Here is a 17,709-nt window from a genome sequence, read left to right as displayed (position 1 = left end):
CCGGTTTGGACCTTGGGTGAGGACATGGTACTGCTCATCAGGCCATGCTGAGGCGACATTCCACATGCCACAACTGCAAGGACCCACAACTAAAAATATACAACTATGTACCGGGGGGCTTTGGGGAGAAAAAGGAAAAATAAAATCTTTTTTTTTTTTTGAGGACGATTAGCCCTGAGCTAACATCTGCTGCCAATCCTCCTCTTTTTGCTGAGGAAGGCTGGCCCTGAGCTCACATCCATGCCCATCTTCCTCTACTTTGTATGTGGGATGCCTACCACAGCATATCATGCCAAGTGGTGCCATGTCCACAGCCGGGATCTGAACTGGTGAACCCCGGGCTGCCGAAGCAGAATGTGAGCACTTAACCGCAGGCCAGCCCCGGAAAGATAAAATCTTAAAAAAGAAAGAAAGAAAGAAAGCTGTTCTCTCTTAGGCTTTGAGGAAGTTGCCAACAATAGGTCTCAAGTCTGTGAACTGGGTTTGTCCAGACTGCCTCCACCATGGCCAGTCCTTAAGTGACAAGTTCTGCCATAGTCCATCCTCCTTACTGGCCTTACACATGGGTGGACTACAGGGGACCAGAGTCAGTGCCAGCTGATATGCCCAGGAAAGGACACCGCAAGGACATTCACCCAGAACAGAAGGGGAATGAGGTCAGATGGAGCTTCTAAACTCTAGAGACTGATTTTAGCAAAAGGTCAACTCAGCATTTTTGAAGCCCCAGAACTTGTTTTAAGTCAAGAACATTTGATGGTTCCTCATTACGCATGAGTTCAAATCTAGATCCCAAGGCCCTCCATAATCTCCCTCCCTACCCATTCAACCTCAGCCCCAACACACTCAGCCACAGGCAGACCAGTCTCCTCACCAGAATGCTTAGTGACCACTCCCAACTCCTCTCCATCCTTCAAGGGCCAGTTCATGCCTTTCTTCCTCAGTCCCTGGAATTTCTACAACACTTCTAGTCAGCACACAGAACTGTCTCTGACTTGCTGATGGGTGTCCATCTATTCTTGTCAATTGGACTCAAGCTCCCTGTGGACAGTGGCTTTGCCTTCTGTATCAGCTATAACTCTTCTCTGTCAGAATACAGGCAGATGACAAATTCATGCCACCTGATGGGAATCTTCAGCAAATTCTTCCTTAATAGATGCCCAGCTACACAAGTGGAGACAGGAGCAGAGAACAAATGCAAAGACCCAGAATTTATTGTTGAAGGGGAGGGTGAAAGAGAGGGCATAGTGCTGGGATAACAAATTCGAGACTAGAGGCAGCAGACGCCCCTTGGCCAGGGCAAGGTATTCAGCGGGGTGACTCGGTAGGCTAGCAGGCAAGTGTAATTTGCCTCATTCCCTTGTCAGTTGGGGCCTTCCTCCAGCCTTGTAGGTTTCCTTGCCTCTTCCTAGGTATGCCGGTTGACCTGGGGCTCCCAGGTTGGGTAAGAGAGCCAGACCTTTCTTTTGGCAAACCTGTAGCTGTGTGGAGGAGCCACGACTCACTCCAAAGCCAGCTGTCTGCCTGTGTGCTCCCAGGCTGGGCTGTATCCTGCCCTGTTTGAGGCTGCTACCTGGAGGTGGCTTGGGTAGCACTGGGGCCAGGGCTGGGGCATAGCAGGACTGGTCCTGGGGATGTCAGACTTTGAGTCAGGGACTCGTCCAGCTTGCGGGTCTCGGCCTCCAGGACAGTGGCCTCAGGGGCCTGGGCCACGGCAAGAAGGGAGTGGGAGAGGCTGTGGTGCAGGCCTGCTAGCTCACGGCTGGTCTGGACCGAGCGAGCGATGTAGTCTTGCTTCTGCTTCCTCTCCAAGGCCAGCTGGGCTCGCAGCAGGGCCACCTGGTGGGCGGGAAAACCAAGAGGGACGAGTAATTGAGGGCCTTGAAGGTGCCCCTACTCTTCCTGCTCTGCTCCCACGGCTCTTGTGAGACCAGCATTTGAATCAACTACTATATCCACGAATCTCAGGATCAGGCTTTGTAGGGTTTGGGGGAAGGAGCCTTGGGAATCATAAAGAATCCAGTGATTCTCAACCCTGGCTGCACAGGAGACTCAAATAGGGAGCTTAAAAACAACACCAACAAAGCTATTTATCAACTTTATTGAGGGATAATTTACATGTAATAACATGTCCAGATTTTAAGTATACATTTTGATGAGTTTGATAATGTACATACCCATGTATAACCACTATCCCAATCAAGACACAGAATATTCTAATCACTGCAGAAAATTCTATGGGGCCCCTTTTGGAAGCTTTTAAGAAATATTCTGACTTAATTAGAGTGGAGTGAGGCCTGGGCATCAGCATTTTTTCAAAGGTCCCCAGGTGGTTCTAATGTGCAGCAGGGTAGAGACTCACGGATTAGTCCTCCCACTTCTCAGAAGGATATACTGAGACTACTAAGAGGTGACGTTACTGGGAGCTGAGGGCACGTCTGGGACTAGGATAAAGCAAGAGAGACTCCCAGGGTGCAGAATTTAAGGAGGCGTTTCAGGTTGATAGTGCGCATCTCCTTAAATTCTACACTCCAGGTGCCTCTCCTGTCTCGCCCTAGTCTGGGTCCTGTCTCAGGGATTGCCTTGTATGAATTCCAAGTATTAGCTTAGGTCTAGCTGTTCAGTCAGGCCCTGCCAGTAGTGACTACTGATTTCTGAAACAGGCTCAGAAATAAAAATTCCACAGTTCTTATTACTCCTGGGCCTTAGAAGACAGGGTGAACCTTCAGGTGAGGCCTAAGAGGCAAGAAGGCCTGAGCGTGGCAGCTTGACCTGAGCTCTGGATCCTCATCCTGGTGCCAGGCTACTCCGCCTGGTGGGCTGGCAACAGTCCTGCCTGCAAGGGTGCATTTGAGGGTGGAGGAGGCCAGGATGCTTCTGCTTGCTTTAGTCTGTCGTCCTAGAATCTTCTGTCTGCTCCTCAGCCCTCTTCCTTTTCCTGTCCCTTGCTAAGTAGGAACCTGGAGAGCTGGGGCTGGGGCGTGGTTTCTTCCCCACTCCCACTGTAAGCATATGGGAGGCTGAGCTGGAACTGGGCTCTTCTTCCCTCCCACGTGGATGAAAGTTCTCTGAGGCAGGAACTATTTTCCCTCCCTCTGCTGGAGGTGCACAAAGGCCAAGCACACAGCAGACACTAAAGCCTTGTTGCCTGAGTACAAGGGAGGGAAAAGCGGTTTAGAAAATGGATCTTTCCAGAACATACCTCTTTCTGCAGTTCAACCATGTGCTTGGCGTCTGAGGAGCGCATCTGTCCTCCTCTTCCATCCTGTGGGAGACAAATGCCATTCCTCTTGGAACAGACCTTCCCACCCTAGGGGTTCCGAAGGCATTCTCAGCCAGCTCATCACAGTCCTGGGGGCCAGGGTCAGGGCTATGGGCCAGAAGTGCCTGAACTCTATAGGGCACCACAGCCCTGGGGCAGGGAGAGGCCCGGGAGGGCCCAAACCAGCCTGATGAGTGAAGCCCACAGAGACCTGACGCCAAACGTCCACAGGGCTTGGACCGCACTGGCTTCTTTGAGGCGCCTTTTCATTGACAGAAGTACGCCACACTTCTGCTTTGTGCTAGCCCTGGCTGTGAGCTAAGGATGCAGAGACGGAGCAAATGAGTTCCTCAAAACGCAGGGCTGCTAGCCTTGACTCCACCGCTACCCACTGATGCTGGGTCTCCTTCCCGGGGTCAGGGACAGATAGAGCTGTGCTGGGTGGGGCAGAACCCAGTCAGGAGGGGCTCTCTGGATTGGCTGTAGTGGCCATCTCCCCCTGCAAGGGTAGCCTGGGATATGCACCACAGAGGGCTGGGGTTGGGCTCTCCAGAGGCTGCAGTCAATGAAGAGAGGTAAACCTGCTGTGTGGGCGATGATGCTGTGGCTTCACTGATCTCTAGGACCCCTGTCCGAGATGCACGCATGGAATCCCTCTTCAGCTTCCTCCGCTCTCGCTCCACCTGCCAAGATGGAAATGAGAAATCAGGGCTTGGCTTGGCCCTGGGCCGGGAGCAGAGCCGCCTTTCTCGAGAGGGGGCCAGTGCGTGTGTGGGTGTGAGTGTAAGGGATGGCAGCTGTGAGAAGCTAAGCTCCTGGGCTGAGGAGAGCACATGCTAGGGCAGCCCTGAGTGCAGAGAAGTGCTCCTGGGGCAGGAGAGGTAGGGCCAGCCTCGCAGGCCTTTGCAGCAAGGGTCAGCAAACATTTTCTGTAGTATTTGGGCTTTGTGGGCCATTCGATCTCAGTCATAACTATTCAACTCCACTAATGTGGCATGAAAGCAGCTGCAGACAATACATAAATGAATGCGCATGTCTGTGTTCCCATAAAATCCCGTTTTCAGAAAGAGGCAGCAGGCCAAATTTGGCCCTTGGGCTGCAGTTTACCAACCCTGCTCTGGGGGCTGCATGGGAAGTGGAGTTGCATGTCCATCAGACCCCAGAGGAGGGAGCCAAGGACAGCAGAAGCTACTTACCTGTTCCAAGGTGGTCCGCAGCTGGACATTGTGGCGCTGCAGCCTGCTCCGGTCAATCTCCAGCCGTGCCACTGCTTGCTGTAGGTATTCAAGCCTTTGTTCCCATAGCTGCTTCTCCTCCAGCCCAGGACTAGGCTCAGCCTCCACTCCTGAGACCTGTGGGGGAGACCTGTCAAGCTCACCTGGGCAGCCCTTTAGACAGGGGAGGAACAGATAAAAGGCAAAAGCACCAGTTTGGCATGTCTGGGCTTTAGGGACCAAATTTCCAAGGGAAAAGGACAAGCCCCCAGAGAGGAGGTCCCTCCTGGCCATCTGTTTCTACCAGGCCCCAGCTCACCTCTCCCAGTTGTACACCTGCCTCTCCTCGAGGACCCCGTTCGGCTCTGCTGGTTGGGCCTGGGCTATGGAGCCGCTCCTTCTCCAGAGCCTGTCTGGTGAGCTCCAACTCATCCTGGGGTGTCAAGGTATGAAGCAAAAATCACACCATGACAACCTCACATCCAGATCCACTCCACCCTCCATCCTCATAAAAACCAGTTCCATTTTCTCATCAGGTTATAGTCTTATTTTTCCTCGCGCCTCTGAGCTATCCTAGTGCAGGACTTTCATTTTACAGATGGACAAAACAAAGGAGCAGAGAGGGATCTATCCAAGGTTACATGGTGGGCTAGGACTAAAACCTATCTCATTTTAGATCTCCTAGAGCTATGCCATAACTTGGAGCACAGAGGTGTCATGGAAAGAGCATGGACACTGGAGTCACACAGAGCTCAGTAATATGTCACCACTTACCGGCTATATGATATTGGTCAAGACATGAGCTCTCTCCAAACCCCAATTTCCTCATTTGTAAAATGACTACATGCTCCCTGAAGCAGAGATCAAGCCTTTGGAGTTAAATCCCTTTAGGCTAGATTTTCCAGGCACCTCATGTTTCATAAATGACAACGGTCAAGAAGAGAGACAGATAAAGTGAGTGCACACGTGAGTGGAGGTCGTCTGGGCGAGAGGAAGAGCTTATTTGTAAAAACGCTGTGCTCCAAAGTCAGACTGCTTAAATCTAATCTACTTCTGCCATTTATTGGCCGTATGACCCTGGACAAGTTAACCTCTCTGAATTACCGTTCCTCAATATAACATGAAGATGATAAGAGTTCCTACTCTTCAGGGTTGTGGTGGAAGACAGTGAGGGTAACAGTGCCTGGCATGTAAAACACTTTAAAAAAAAAGGTACTACTGTGATGAAGGGCTGCCTCGAAAGGTGTGCTTGAGTGTTGGGGGACGCTGACCCAAGCCACCTCATTGAGTAAACACTGCTCAGCAAAACTCAGTAAGTTTGGACAAGGAGTGTCCTTCTGTCCAGCTACATACCTTACTTTTTCTGTGCCTGTAAGAACAGGTCGGGAAATAGGAAAGGAGTTCCACTTATTGAATGCTTTCTTCCTATTCACTTCATACCTACTATCTCATTTCATATTCAAAATGGCCCTGTGGAGCTGGTACTATCATTCCCTATTTGATTGATGAGAAAACCAAGGGTCATGGAAGGGAGGACACTTACCTAGGGTCACACAGCTAATGAACTGTATTTCAAACCTGGGAACTTGACTCCAAAGTTCACAAATGTAACTGTTCTCTGCATATTACGCTTTAAAGAGAGCAGAGCATTGTGAGCTCCCAGAAGCAAGTCCCTGCTGGGCTACATGTCTGAGACAACCGATGGGGTTCTCCGGCACTCAGCCCAGGTCAAGGCACCAGGATGTAGTCAATTTCCTAGAAAAATGGGCTGGGTTCCTCTTGGCAAAAAAGACAATGTCTCTCTATGTCCAACAGTCAACCTAGCTTTCCTGACAGCCTACTCTGTGCGAGCCTTGTGCTCAGTGCTGGGTGTATAGAGGTGACTAAGATAAGGCCCCTGACCTTGAGGTTAAACGTTACACCCTAAGGTCTACTTCCTTTCTCACTCAACATTCTACCTAAAGGAGCCTACTTATCCTAACTGCTGACAATTCCGCAGTCTCTCTCTTTACCCTCAATCTCATCCTTTAATTCCAGATCACTTTATAGACCTGTCCACTGGAGAGCTCCCCTTGAATGTCCCACAGGTACTGCACTCCATTTCCAAGTTGAACTCAGCATTCCACTCCTCTTCCCCAAACCTGCCTTCCTTCTCAGTGAGCAGAAACCTGGGGGTTTGATTGCTTTCTGTCCTTTTTTTACTCCCCCCATCTCTTAACCAATCAACTGCCAGAAGTCCTATGAACCTCTAGGTCTGCCCATGTGTCTCCACCCACACTTACTCTCTAGGTCACCATCTCTCCCCTGAAGTTGTATTACAGCCTCCTACTTGGTCTCCCCAAACCTGCTGCTGTTCTACACAGCAGCCCGAGTGATCTTTCTGAACTGTATATCTGATCGTGTCACTCCCTTCTCCTAAACCCTTCATCCACTTCCCACCAGTCACCCAGGTCCTTAACATGACTTACAAGCCCTGAATGATGAGGTCTCTGCTGTCCTCTCGTCTCTTGACAACCACCCCTCTATGTCCCAAGCAGCCTGAACTCCCCACACAGACACTCCATGGTCTCTCTCCTCCTTTTTCCTCTCCCCCAGAAAGCTCCTCCTCCACCTGTCCTTGGCTAATTCCTTACTGGTCCCTTCAGATCTCACCTTAAATGCCACTCTTACCAGGAAGCCTTTTGGGACTCCCCTCCAGGAAAGGCTGGGTGTCCCTCACTCAACTTCCCCACTATAATTAGTGAGGCACTAATTATAATTAGTTACTCATTCTAACTGCTTATCCACTAGACTGTGAGCTCTCTGAGGGCAGGGACTCTGGCTGTCTTATTCGTACCCCCTAGACTAGCACAGTGACCTGATTCCACTCATGTTGAGGTGCTCATGATCTCAGCTTTCTCACCCCATGAGGTGCCACAAGCCCAGGGTGTCAGGCAGCCCCTGAGCTCAGCTGGACAGGGCTAAGTCCCCTGGCCCTTACTACCCATGAAGGGACTCACCTGCAGCCTCTGCTGTTCTGAGTCCCGCTCCAGGACAGAGGCTTGTAGGAACATGGCTACCTCCTGCAGACTGCTGACAGTGGCCTTGCTCTGGGCCAAGGACAGTGCCAAGTCCTGAGCCTTCTCCCTCCACTCGATCTCCCTGGCCTCCGTCTGCCTCAGGACTACTTGTAGTCGATCCAGCTCCTGCTGCAGCCTGGGCCCTAAAGAACCAAATTTTGTAGTGGGCTCCTCCACTGGGGACGCTTTGTGGCTGTGGAGTGAGTCCTTCAGACTCTTCTCTTGCTGAGCCTCCCTCAGCTCCAGGATCTCCTCTTCCTTTTGGGCTAGAATCAGTTGTAGCTCCCTTAGGCTCTCATGAAGGCCCCTTCTCTCTTCCTCTTCTCTCTCCTGCCCCGGATTCTGCTTCTCTTGGATCACATCATCCCCACCCCTCTGGGCCAAAGACTTCTCCAGCAGCTGCATTTGTTTCTTCTGATGTCTCAGCTCTTCATCCCTCTGGGCAAGTACCTGCTGGAGCTGCTGCAGAGCCTCCTGGTGTCGGAGATCGCGGTCCTTGATCTCATCTTCCCGCTTCCTCAGGGCCTCCTCCAGCTGCCGGGCTTGTGCCTGGCAGGAGTCCAGGGCAGCCTGCAAGGTGGCAGTGCTGGCCTCCAGGCTGCGGCTCAGTTCTGCCTGCCCAAGGAGATGCTGCTCTTTCTCCTGCAGGGCAGCCTGAGCCTTGCTGAGGGCCTCCTGCAGAGCCTCAGCCTGGCCCTGGGCAGCCTCCTCCCGATGCTGGGAGGACTGGCTATCTGCTCGCAGGGCGTCCAGCTCCTGGTCCCGTTCCTTGAGCATTGCCTCTGCCTGCAGCCAGTTGTCCTGCAGGGCCCTGGCCTCCTCCTCGTGCTTCTGTGCCTGCTCAGCACACTGCTGCTGGAGGGCCAGCAGAGCCTTCTCCTGCTCCTGAGACTCAGCCCTTAGGTCACCCAACACCTCCTCCAGGGCCTGTACCCGCTGTCCCTCCACTGCCAGCTCTTCCTGGAGCCTTCTCACATGGTCCTTGCAGTCCTCAAGCTCTCCCTGGCGCTGTTTTAGTGTCATATGGGCCTGCTCCAGAGCTCTTTGTAGTGTGCTTGTCTTTTCCTTCACATTCTCCTCCTGCCCCTGGGCCTGCCGCTGTTGGTGCTGCAGGGCCTCAAGCTCCTGGTCCCTCTGGGCCAGAGCCCTCTGGGCCTCTTCCAGCTGACCCTGAAGTGACTGCTTTTCCAGCTCCTCCTGTTCCCTGGCTTCCTGCAGGTGCTGCTGCAGGACCACTATCTCCTGCTCTCGCTGGGTCAGGAGTAGGCTGGTCTCCCCCACCTTCCTGTGTAGACCCTGGAGCTGCTGCTCTAGCTGGTCCTGGTGCTCCTGAAGTTCCTGGATACGCTCCTGCTGGCATTCCACCTCCTTCTCCTTATCACGCAGGATCAGCTTCAGGTGCTCTAGGCTCCCGCGCTGTGCTTTACTCTGGCCCTTGCCTTCCTCTGCCCGCTCCTGCATCAGCTGTCTCTGAGAGGCCAGCTCCCGGCCTCGCTCTCTCAAGGACAGCTTGATCTGTTCCAGGTCCTCCTCTAGGATCTTGGTTTGCAGCGTCCGCTGATCTTCTAGGACCTGAATCCTCTCCTTCTGCAGCAGCATCTCCTGTCCCCTCCTCTCGAGGTCCTGAGTCAGATGCTCTTTCTGTCTCTGCAGTTCCTCAATCTGTTCTCGCTGGGACTTCACCTCTTGGTCCTTCTCCTGGAGCTCTCTTGCCAGAAGGGTGCTGTGGCTCTCAAGCTCATGGATCTGGCTGCTTTGCACCTGCAGCTCCTGGCTCCTTTCCTCTAGGTCCAGTGTAAGGTGGGTCAGAGCCACTTTCTGCATTTCCCTCTGGCCCTCCAGCTCCTCAATTGCCTTTTGCTGGCACTCCATTTTGTGATGATTTTCCTCTAGTTCCAGGGCCAGGCATTCCAGAGTAACCAACTGCTTCTTCAGATCCTGAATCTGTCCTTTCTGGGACTCAATCACCTGAGCCTTCTTCTCAAGTTCTAGAAGCTGATGCTCCAAGATGTTCCTCTGCGTCTCTCGATCCTTCTCGAGCTCTTTGATCTGCTCTCTCTGCACAGTCAGCTTCTGCTCTCGCTCTTGGACGGCCATGGGCAGATGCTCCAAAACAGACCTACACTTCTCTAGCTCCTGAATCTGTTCTTGTTGCAGGTCCACCTCTTGGTTCCTCTTCTTTAGGTCCAGAGACAGCACTTCCAAAGCAGCTTTTTGCATTTCCCGTTGCGTCTCCAGTTCCTGGATTTTTCCCTGCAAAGTCTCCACCTCCCCTTCTCTCTCAGAGAGGGTGTGGGCCAGGATAGCCAAATTCTCCTGCAAAGCCCTCCCCTGAGCCACCTTCAGCTCGCCCTGCTCTTGCAGAGCCTGGGCTCTCTCACGCTCGTTCTCCACCTCCTCGTTTTTCAGTTTCAGGGCTGAGCGAGCAGTTCTCAGGTCTTCTTCCAGGACCCCGACAGCACTTGCCTGAGCCCTGGCTTCTGCAACAGATACTTGCAGATGTTCCACCTGGGCTGTCAGGTTCTCCTTTGCTGCCTGAAGTAACTCTCGCTCATTCTGGAAAACAAGATGCAATACCACTTTAGACTACACTTCCCTGATACTGTCACTCCAACATAGGTCCTTCCTTTCCTTACTCTGTGGCACCAGCATTGTCAAGGATTTGGGAAAAAAGAACTGATGTGTTCCACTTGAGCTGACACTGTAAAAGGACATCCCTACCACATCCCAGGGCTCTGCTCTGCCCAGAGGGGAAAGCCTAGTACAAATAAGTCATCCCAGACTCTTGTCCTTCAGGGCAAGGGACAAAAATCTCAACGTCAATTCAGAAAAAGTACCTGAAGGAGGATTCACTGGGGCCTTAATAACGACCCTCAGGAACGTAGGGACAGCCAGAGGAACTGAGACTTGCTGAAGGAAGCTGGGCACTACATATAGATGGGTGTGACCACAGGCTAAGGCGGGCCTGAGAGCTAGAGCCTGGGCCCTGAGGGACCACTCCTGAAGCAACCCCACCCAAAACCATACCACCTTACCTGGGCTTCTATTCCCTGCAGCTCTGCTCGCCGTAGGCGACTCTGTAAGGATGCCACAGTTTCATGCAGTTCCATCAGCTCAGATTCTAGGGAGCTCTGTTTTCTTTCCCACTTGGATTTCTCTTTGGAAAGAGGAGAGGTAGCGGAGCAAGGGCATGGTTGTGGGTGGAGGAAAAGAGGGATGCAGAGGCAGATGGAAGATGGGGAACAGAATCAAAGGGGAAGAAGGCAAGAAGGAGAGAATTACATCCAGTTCCATAGAGACATCACCCATCTGCCAGCTGCTCCCGCTTGTCTAGGCTCCCTGCTGCTTCCAGACTTGTGCCTGTATCGTCTGCCCTGCTCCAGTGCTGCCTGATAATCATCCCAACACTTCCTCATCCTGACCACATAGGATCCTCAACCCTAGGTTCCAGACAGGGCTGAGTTAGGTGACGTTGGAGGTCCTTTCCAGGCCTCAACTCTCTGATTGTGCAGAGGTTTCTAGAGAGCAGGGCTGCTCTGCGGGCTGCCCCTTATTTTTGCAAAATGCACCAGAACCCAGCTCTGTGTATAGTGTGGCTCTCGGGGAGCCCTCTGGAGGACTTTCAAGAGCAGCCCACTCCCCAGTTGTCTCCTTCTCTTCTGCAGGAGAGCCTAGAGCCTCAAGGCCTCCCCTCTCCTTTCCTTTCCTAGTAGTCACACCCTTTCTGGCCCTCGGCTGTGGCACAGGTACTTTGTCCCCAGATTCTCCCTTCTTGCTGTCTTCCAAACAAGCCCATCATCCTTCTGCTGTCAAAGGCTAATCATTTTGAGGACATAGTTGGAAGTGACAAAAATAAGTAATGTGGATAAATGACAAAAGATACTGAGTTTTATAATCTTCTCATAGTTTTGGTCCTGGGTTGCCAGTTTTTTAATCTGCAGACAAAATGGAAGCCTAGCTAGCAACTTTTCTCCACTCACCAAATCTGTCCCTCCTAATCCCTTCTTCCAGGAAGGCCCCCAAAGGCCATGAAAAGCAGAAAAATAGTTCCTAGGGGTCATCACCCCTTTGGAGATGCCTCTAGGTATCTTCTCAAAGTTGTGGGTAAGCAGTAAAGAGTTGTTCCTAGGCCTGTTCCTGCCTCTTCTGGGCTTCTTGCCTTGCCCCTCTCCTCCCTCCAAATCCCCATGCTTGCCTTGAGCTTCTCACCTTCCTGGTTCTGGGAGAGCTGTCTCTGCAGATGCCGAAGCTCTGTGTGGACTTGGTTCTTCTCAGCTTCCGTATCAGTGAGACGCTGTTCCAGCTTCTGGGCCTGATCCCTCAGATCATCCTGGGGAAGAAAGGCCATGGTGAAATTCAAGGTCCTCATCTTGCACAAAGTTATCCCATTCCAGGGCCCAAGCGCTCTCCTCTCTCTTAGCTTCTTTTGGGGTCTGCCATCACGGACCTACTCCCAGATTGCTGGGTTATTTATCTGTGAATTTGTGTGCACTGGCTCCCCAAAGTGATGACAGGCTCTGCTCCAACTGATTGGAGCCCAGAATCCCCTTCTAACCCGTCTGTGTCTTTTGAAACAGAAGTCCTGCTAAAGTCTTAGCCTGGGGTCACCTCTCCTCTCCTCAAACTCCTACTTCAAAGCTTAGCTCAAAGGTCACTTCTTCCTTCCTTCTGACTCTCCCTAAGTCAGAATGAATTGTCCCTTCCTCCTATTATCATCATTTGCATCCATTATTGATCCAATTAATTCTATCAGTTCTGCATTATCTTAGAACACATTTGGTTCCTCAGGCACGTCACGAGCCTTCTTGAGGGCAGAGATGAGGTCTTCTCTTCTTTGTATTCTCAACTCAGAATGGCTGGTAAGTAGGTGGCACTCAGTTTTTATTGACTGATAGGTTCACTGTAGGGTGGAATTTGTGGGACATTTAGTTCAGTCTTAGGTCCAGAATGTTCCTATAAACGGCAACCTCAAATCTCAGTGGTCCCTAATTTGTTGATTTTTTTCTTGGAGGTCTTGGCACCAAGAATAATTTATGGCCAGAGGAAAATGATGCAGAACAATATCGCACATCTGTACAGGGCTGTATAATTTACAGGGCTCCCTCAAGTCCTTCACTCATTTAATCCTCACAACCCTGCGAGGCAGGCATGATTTGCCCTATTTTACTAGTGAAAAGGTCCAGGAAACCAAATGCTTTATTTGTGGTTTCCAGAGAGTAAATGATAGAGGTGGAACTTATCCCAACTTGATCTCAGGAATAAAACAGGTCAAACTGCTCCATGAGTCTTTTTCAGAGGAGATGAAGAGTTCAAGGAAGAAGAGCTGAGAAACATACCCGGGCCTGTTGAGTCTTCCACAGGTCCTGGTGAAGCTTGTGAAGGGCAGACGCCACCGCCTCAGCTGAGAGAGCCGTCAGGAGGGGCCCTCTCTTAAAGAGGATCCTAGCTTCATTCTGGTCTGAAAAAGTGAGGAAACTCTTCCTGACCTGGCTGCACTATGAAAAGAAATAGCCACACCTCCCCAGACATGGCCTTGGCCTTCCCACTGATCCCTCCTCTCCTCAAAGAACCTCTTCTTAGCAGTTCATTCATCACGTACTTTCTGCACACCTATGTGCCAGGCACTATGATGGGTACTAGGCAATGCCAGCTCTCATTTCTTAGACATTTAATAAGTGGCTGGAACTGTGTGAACTATTTTACTTCTGTAATCTCATTAACTCCTTAGGAAAATCCTGAGAGGTCAGTACTTTTAACATTCTCACTTTATAGTTGAGAAATCAAGCTCAGAGAGGATAGGTGACTTGCCCAAGGACACACATCTAGCAAATGTCAGAGCTGGGGTTCAAACTCTGATGGAATTAATTCCAGAGTCTGGCCTTAGCCTTGATGCAACATTGCCTAAGGAACTGCATTCCCCTTCCTTCTCCCCTGGGAGCTAGGCCTGGCTTTGGCCCAAAGGATTCAGTTCTTGGGTGGCTGCCTTACCTGGCTCAGCACCCAAGAGGGAGGGAGCAGAGTCTCCCCCACCACTCAGCTCAGGCCTGCTCTCACAAACAGACCCCAGGGCCTGCTGAAGGACAGAATAGAGGCTGGCCAGCTGGGCCTGAGCATGGTGTCCAGGCTGCTGCTCTGCAGCCAGTGCCTCCAGCTGGTTCTCCGTGCTGCGCAGTCGCAGCTGTAGTTGGGCTGCCTTGGCTTCCTGGGCCCACAAGGAAGCTCGCAGCTGCTGCTCTGTTACTTGAGATGCCTCTAGCTCCTCCAGCAGATGTGCTTCCTGGGCTAGAAAGTCAGCCTCCTTTTCCCTCACCTCCTGCTTCAGTAATTCCACCTGCCAGGGAGGAAGTGTAGTCACTTTGAGCAGGGAGTGGCTATCCCCTCCTCAGATGTTCCCAGGCCTGACCCGACTCAATCCCTGTGCAAACCTTCATCAGGGCTGGGAGGGTTTCAGGGAGGATTCAGCCCTCCAGCGGTTAGGGAGGATTCTGGAAGGAGCATTACCCTAGATGACTCCTGACACATGGGCCTAGACTATGCAAATAGGCTTTGGCCCTGTTCTCCCTGGCAACTATGCTAGCTCCCTGCAATGATTAGAACTCTGCCTGAAATCCTGACACTGAGCCTAATGACTAGTCACAATAATAATGGCTACCATTTATTGAATGCTCACTGTGTTCCTGACACTTTATATAATCCTATAATGGTTAAGAATTATCATCCTTGTTTTATGGATGAAGAAACAGATACTCACACAGCCAGGAAGCAGTAGAGCTGGGAGTCAAACCCAGAACTGTCTACCAAGCAGACCTGGGTCCTTATCTGCTGCAGTCTACTGTCTAGCTCTTACTCCCTCACCCTTCCCCTCCCGGTTCCATCTTTCCTCTGTACCCAAGGTCTGGGGTTCTGCTGTGAGCAGACTGAGTTCCTGGAAGCCCTCTAGCTGCTGCCTACCTGATCTGTTCCCCCTGCTGTGTCTTGTCAAGCAGACCAAGCACGTTGAACCAGGCTTGCATGAGCTCTGCCCCTATGGGCACTACGTTCTGGACTGTCAATTTCCCCAGAAGGGCCGTTTTCAACTCTGAGTCAGGTTCCCAAGCCCCCAGCCTGCCCAGTCTTGGCTTTTCCCTCTTGCCAGGGCTGCTGAAGTCCCAGCATGACTCCAAGCAGTCAGCCCCCAACTCCAAGAGCAGGCTTCTACCAAGGAACTGGGCTCATAGTCAGGGTGGGAAGTACCTGGGCGCTGAGCTCTTTCTGCCTTCCCTGGGCCTCCTGCACGTCCTGGCGCAGGGAGCTCAGCTCTTGTTGTCGAGCAGAGTCAGCCTCTTGTAAAACAAGGAGTCTCTGTTCTTTTTCCACCAGCGACAGAGTCAGGCTAAAGTGAGAGTGGTCAGAAGATTAGGCCATTCTCTCAGGAAATGAAGAACTACCTTCTCATCTGACTGTTATAAACATAGCATTAATAATTAAATAGAAATAGTAATGATAATGATTCTAGTGCAGCAATAAAAGCTACCATTCCTTGAGCACCTACTGAGTGCTCCTACGTATTTCATGCATATGATACCTCATTTCAACTTCACAGTTTATTCTTCTCTGGCAAATTCAAGAAACAGCTATACAATATCTCAAATTCAGCATGCCAAATTCTTCTCATCTCCTCTGCACTTCTCCTCCATCACCCCTACTATGTTCCCTAGCTCAGTGAAGGCACCTCTGTCCACCCAGTGCCCCAACTCAGAAGCCTTTGCCATATCACCCTTTACCCCACCTCTATCCAATTGATCACTACATACAATTGATTCCAACTCCCTTAACGTCCCTTAAACTCCTTCCTTATTCTCCTTCCCCACTGCCCTACCTTGGTTCAGCTTTAGAATCTCCCATTTGGATGATTGTATCAGCCTCCTAACTTGTCTTCCTGCCTCTAGTTTCATCAACAAAAGGATCTCTCCCTCCTCAAGCTCCTACAGGCACTGAGAATACATGCTGCTCTTCATTCTGAGTGGTCTTGTCTCACTCCTGATGTTTCATGTCATCACTATCCCTTCGAATACATCGTAAGTTGGATTGCGTCGATTTCCCTACCTAAAATCCACAACGGTTTCCTACTAAACCTAAAACAAACTACAAATTCCTGGCTGTGGCCTAAACATCCTGAATAATATGGATTTGTCTAGCTCATGTCACTGTCTCTTCATTCACGGCGCTTTCAGTTTCACCAAACATCCCAAGCTTTGCTTTGCCTCAGGTCCTTTGCATGTGATTTCTATTCCTATTCTAGGGAAGTCTCCTTCACCCCTTTGCACACGTGGCTCCACTTCATCCTTCAGTGATCAGTTTAAATGCAATCTCCTGAGAAAGGCCTTCCCTAACATCTTATCTAAAGTAGATTTCCCCTCTCTCCCTCATTTCTATTTCAGCATCCTGTTTCTTTCCTCCACACCATGTAACATAATCTGCAATAACTTATTTTGGGGATTATTTGATTAATGTCTTCCCCACAAACCAATAACTTCTATTGAGGCAGGGACCATACTGTCTTGTTTATCACTACATCCCCAGCCCCTGGCATAGTGCTTAGTGCATAATGCATATTCTCTAAATGTTTACTAAATGAATGAAGTGTACGCTTTGAAGACAGGGACCATGTCCTCTCCACACAGCTACCTGAACAGCTGAGAGCTGGAGACATGGGAGGCTAGGTGACCTGAGCAAAGAACTGTCAACCTCACAATGACCACTATAGCCAGAAGGGCAAAAACCAACCCCATGGCCTGTCTAGCCTACCTGGCTTTCTCTCTCTCCAGCTCCTTCTGAATTTGGCTACACTCCTGGGCCTCTCTCAGCTTCTCCTGAACCTCCTGCTCCACCAGCCTTTGGGAGTCATCCTTGGAAACAAGCTGAGTCTTCAAGTCCTCCACCTGGAAGGTTAAGGGCATGAGGACCAAGGGCAGGGGGCCAGTGGTTGGATGCTTCTCACCTATGACTTTAGTGTCCTTTAAGTTTACCACAGTCACTGGCGGCCCATTTCCAATGCTCTGGTGTTCCACCAATCCTTCCATGCTGTTCTTCACCACCCCCCACCCTTAATACCATTCAGCCTAGGCATCTGTCTCCCCAGCCTCACTTATGCTATATAGAGGTGGGCACAAATAAAAATCTTGGCTGAATATAACTACGCCCAAAGGCAAAGTGATGGGCAGGTGTATAGTGAGTCTATTTTTTTAAAAAAGCTGAACACATCTGATATAGGATTCTGAGAAGGAAAAGCAATCTGATATATAAAATACTGGTTCTATGGGGAGGATGGAAGAACAGCTGACACTGGGGCTGCCCAAGAAAATCTAAGTTCCATGGTCACCACAGAAAGAGATTATTATCTCAGGGCTCTGAGAGGCATGTGCTCAGCTCTGAGCACCCTTCAACTTTCCACTCAGTACTGGGGCCTACCTTTCCCCTCCCAAGCTCAAGCAGCAGGGCTAAGGTTCCCACTGTCCTGCGGGAGGGAGTGGGAGAGCTGGCTATGCTGGCGAAGGGCTGTGGGGCTGGGAGAGAGGAGCAAGGACCTGCTTCTGCAGCTCTATCTTCTCCTGCAGCAGGCTGCTGCCCTCTTCTTGGAGGGCAGCAAGGTCATCTCTGTGCTGCTGGGCTGCCTGCTCCAGCTCCCGCTGAGCCTCCCGGAGCTGGGTCTGCAGCATCCCAGTGGTCTCCTGAGAAGGGAGAAGACAGCAGTGAATAGAGGAAAGCTTCCGCTGGGGCCTTGGTCTTGAAATCCACGTCATATCAATACCAGTTTTTAAGTTGGGTTGGCAAAAGCTGAGGCAGGACTCAACAATCCACGGTGTTTCCATGATGCTCTGCTGCCTCAACTCTTTGCCTCCTATTCCCATTCCTCCCTCACAAAGTGTGCTGGCTCACCTGGGATTTCTCAGTCAGAGTCTCTGAGCTGGTAGCAGTCCCTCACCAAGGCCACTGCAACAGCCTCCTGTTGCATATCCTTACATCTACTTCATGCTACCGCCCCCTAAACACACACACACACACACACACACACACACACGCTCTGTTCTCCACTCAGCAGCTAAAGTATTTTGTTTTAAAGAGAATAGGATTTTTTAAATGATTTTTAAAAAATGAATGTGTGCTGCTCCAGTGATTTTTTGTGTGTGAGGAAGAT

At 51.0% G+C, this 17,709-nt stretch overlaps 1 protein-coding gene across 15 annotated transcripts in view; it reads right to left on the bottom strand.

The window, feature by feature from the left end:
• Nucleotides 1-1,193: 1,193 nt before the first annotated feature.
• The window catches only part of CEP250 (centrosomal protein 250), a 43,155-nt gene continuing 26,639 nt past the window's right edge, over nt 1,194-17,709 (bottom strand). For 12 of the 15 annotated variants that reach the window (XM_070589148.1, XM_070589145.1, XM_070589146.1 and 9 more), the window contains 13 exons: nt 17,099-17,242; nt 16,320-16,453; nt 14,766-14,904; nt 13,521-13,863; nt 12,869-12,990; nt 11,742-11,862; nt 10,568-10,689; nt 7,473-10,088; nt 4,793-4,906; nt 4,456-4,611; nt 3,841-3,942; nt 3,200-3,262; nt 1,194-1,836 (listed from right to left, as the gene is read on the bottom strand). In XM_070589148.1, coding sequence (XP_070445249.1) covers nt 1,567-1,836; nt 3,200-3,262; nt 3,841-3,942; nt 4,456-4,611; nt 4,793-4,906; nt 7,473-10,088; nt 10,568-10,689; nt 11,742-11,862; nt 12,869-12,990; nt 13,521-13,863; nt 14,766-14,904; nt 16,320-16,453; nt 17,099-17,242 — 4,446 coding nt within the window. In that variant the 3' untranslated portion in view covers nt 1,194-1,566. Of the gene's footprint in view, nt 1,837-3,199; nt 3,263-3,784; nt 3,943-4,455; nt 4,612-4,792; nt 4,907-7,472; nt 10,089-10,567; nt 10,690-11,741; nt 11,863-12,868; nt 12,991-13,520; nt 13,864-14,765; nt 14,905-16,319; nt 16,454-17,098; nt 17,243-17,709 lie in introns of all 15 variants that reach the window. The other 3 variants (XM_070589152.1, XM_070589151.1, XM_070589158.1) reach the window with 1 other exon arrangement.

Source organism: Equus przewalskii, chromosome 21 (genome assembly GCF_037783145.1).
Source record: "Equus przewalskii isolate Varuska chromosome 21, EquPr2, whole genome shotgun sequence".
In the NCBI taxonomy this organism is placed as follows: Eukaryota; Metazoa; Chordata; class Mammalia; order Perissodactyla; family Equidae; genus Equus; species Equus przewalskii.
This window is presented reverse-complemented; position numbering and strand designations above follow the sequence as displayed.